The sequence below is a fragment of the Trichinella spiralis genome (genome assembly GCF_000181795.1).
Source record: "Trichinella spiralis strain ISS 195 chromosome Unknown Scfld3524, whole genome shotgun sequence".
In the NCBI taxonomy this organism is placed as follows: Eukaryota; Metazoa; Nematoda; class Enoplea; order Trichinellida; family Trichinellidae; genus Trichinella; species Trichinella spiralis.
The window spans coordinates 1-2370 of NW_003530463.1; the positions used below are offsets into that span (position 1 = coordinate 1).

The 2370-nt window shown below is 29.2% G+C and overlaps 1 protein-coding gene across 1 annotated transcript; it reads right to left on the minus strand.

Annotated features, from left to right (window-relative positions):
- Nucleotides 1-73: 73 nt before the first annotated feature.
- On the minus strand, nucleotides 74-1129 carry Tsp_13510 (hypothetical protein). The gene is made up of 3 exons (XM_003367874.1): nucleotides 915-1129; nucleotides 507-821; nucleotides 74-284 (listed from the first exon to the last, which is right to left on the minus strand). The coding sequence occupies exons 1-3, from the start codon at nucleotides 1127-1129 to the stop codon at nucleotides 74-76; spliced, it is 741 nt and encodes a 246-aa protein (XP_003367922.1).
- Between the last annotated feature and the right edge of the window lie 1241 nt (nucleotides 1130-2370).

The window sequence follows — 2370 nt, forward strand, 5'->3', positions numbered from 1 at the left end:
CACGAGTACTAAAATCAATTACAAATTAATTGGACGAAAAGGTAGTATTATTTTTTTTTAAAAAAAATATTAATTACTCTTTGAAGCAAGTCAGGCCGACGCCGCACAATTCTTTGAAAAGATTCTCTCCACTGAGTATTTTGTCGAAAGGGGATTTGTGATTTTCATGAAAAAGGTTTGTCAAGCATTTTTCAACGACATCATGCTTATCAGCGGGACAAACTTGAGGATTTCTTAGCAATTTTAAAACGTACTTTGCTACATCATTCAGAATATATTCATTTCTAAATAATACTTTTTTAAGTTAAATTAATAAAATTATTTTTATTTATTTTTTATACTAATAATCAAAACTTGAAACACAAAGAAGTCACATAAATTGAATGATCAACTTGAAATGAAAAGAAAATTAATTTTCAATTTAATGCTCACAAGATATAGCACATGCAATATAAGAGTGTATGCAAAATTATTAAAAAAAGTTTTTTTTTTAAAAAAAAACTTACTCGTCAAAATCTTTTTCAGCTTTAGCCATGTAGTCCATTTTTGAAGGAAGTCCATTTTCTATGGGAAATTTGAAATTTGGCAACGTTTTCTGAATGCACTGTTCCACAATAGAATTTGCCTTTTCAAAATGACTGTCCATGCAGTTGTTTTCTGGTACTGATAAATTTCTCGCATTGGGAAACCATTCGGGATTTAAAATTTTTCTAAACACAAAAGCGTCCAACTGTTTGCCAATGAATCCTTCTTCGTCATCATCTTCATCACTTTCTTCTGTAGGTTTGAATTTGTGAAAAGCCGGCTTTTCACATCCATTTCTGAAATGGATATTTAAATTTTATTCCAAAGAAAAAAAATGAACTATTTGTTTTTTTTTGGCTTTCAAAAAAAAAATAGTTCCACAAGCTCACTTGGTAAGACATTCTATTGCTTTTTCGGAAAATGCTTCGGCTGTATGATAGGTGAATATTTTTCCAAGTTCTTGATCATAATGGCGATCGATACATTTGTAAAAATTTGCCACATCTTCTGCACAATTGGACGTTGCATCAGCAGATGCTGCAAAAAATAGGCAGCAAAAAGTGATCAAGCCAACAGTGATAGCATTGTAAAATTTTAGAGCCATTTGCAATCGACGAACAGGAGCAAAGTTGAACTGCTTAAACTGCTATTTTGCTGGATCTTTTAAACCGTGAAAAACAGGACTGACCTTTCAATCTTTAAAATTGGTTTTTCTTGTTACTTGCACTTGCACATGTCACTTGGCAAAATGATTGCACTTGATCGAATGAATGATAATCAAAATCAATGAAAATGGAAATAATGTCATGCATGGTGTTGTAAAAACTTACAATTTTATGAATTTCATAATTTAATTTTAAAAAAAAGATTCATACATATATATATTTTTGTTATACTTTTTATTTTACATGAAATTTTTAAAATGATGCAGTATTATTTAAAAATTAGCAACGTATCGTTAATTTCACGAAGGATATTTTTTTACAATCTGTGAATATAAGTAAAAAAATATATATATTTATTATAAATATATCATACATCTTGTAATTTTGATAATTCTCGATCATTGATATTTATTATAAGGATCATCTCATAATTTTGTTTTTGCAAAAACGGCAACTCCCACTGTTCACATGTTGCCGTAGGGCAAAAATAATTTCTGCTTCAGCGAAGCAGCGGTGCCAAATTTCCATGCGACTCTTTCAAACTGGATGAATGATGATGAAAATTCACTTTTGCTTTGAAATTCAACGATCATGTTGCACTTGCTCAAATCAAAAACAAACAAAAATGGTAAAAAAATTTTAAAATCTAGTATTTTGATTTCGGGCGTGGCCTTGTAAAATTCTACACTGACAAAAGACGAAAAATAAAGTGCAAATTTAGTATAAAAAGAAATTTATTTTTTCCCTGCATAATGTCAATTTCTCAAGGCTATCCTGTTCTTCATACAATAAACAAGTATGTGCAATCATCGCTATAAATTATTTAAAAAAAAATGCAATTTCTGAAAATTATAAAATTTATTTCTATTTTGAAAATGTTCTCTCGATGCATATAAAATGCACTTCATTCTGAAAATTGCAAAGAAGAATTTGCAATTAATTGCAGATAGATGAGAAATGTAATTAACTGCTAGGAAAAGCCTGTAAACATATTATCTTCACAAAATTATTATTTCACTTGAATATTGACCTATATTTTGTTAATTTCTAATTTAATGATAAACCGGACAGCTTTTGGTCACTCCTACATCTTGCTGACATTTCATCTGCATTATCAAAATGGAAAATTCCTACTTTGAAATATATTTCGAATGTGCAAATGATGTAAACTATGTGAAAG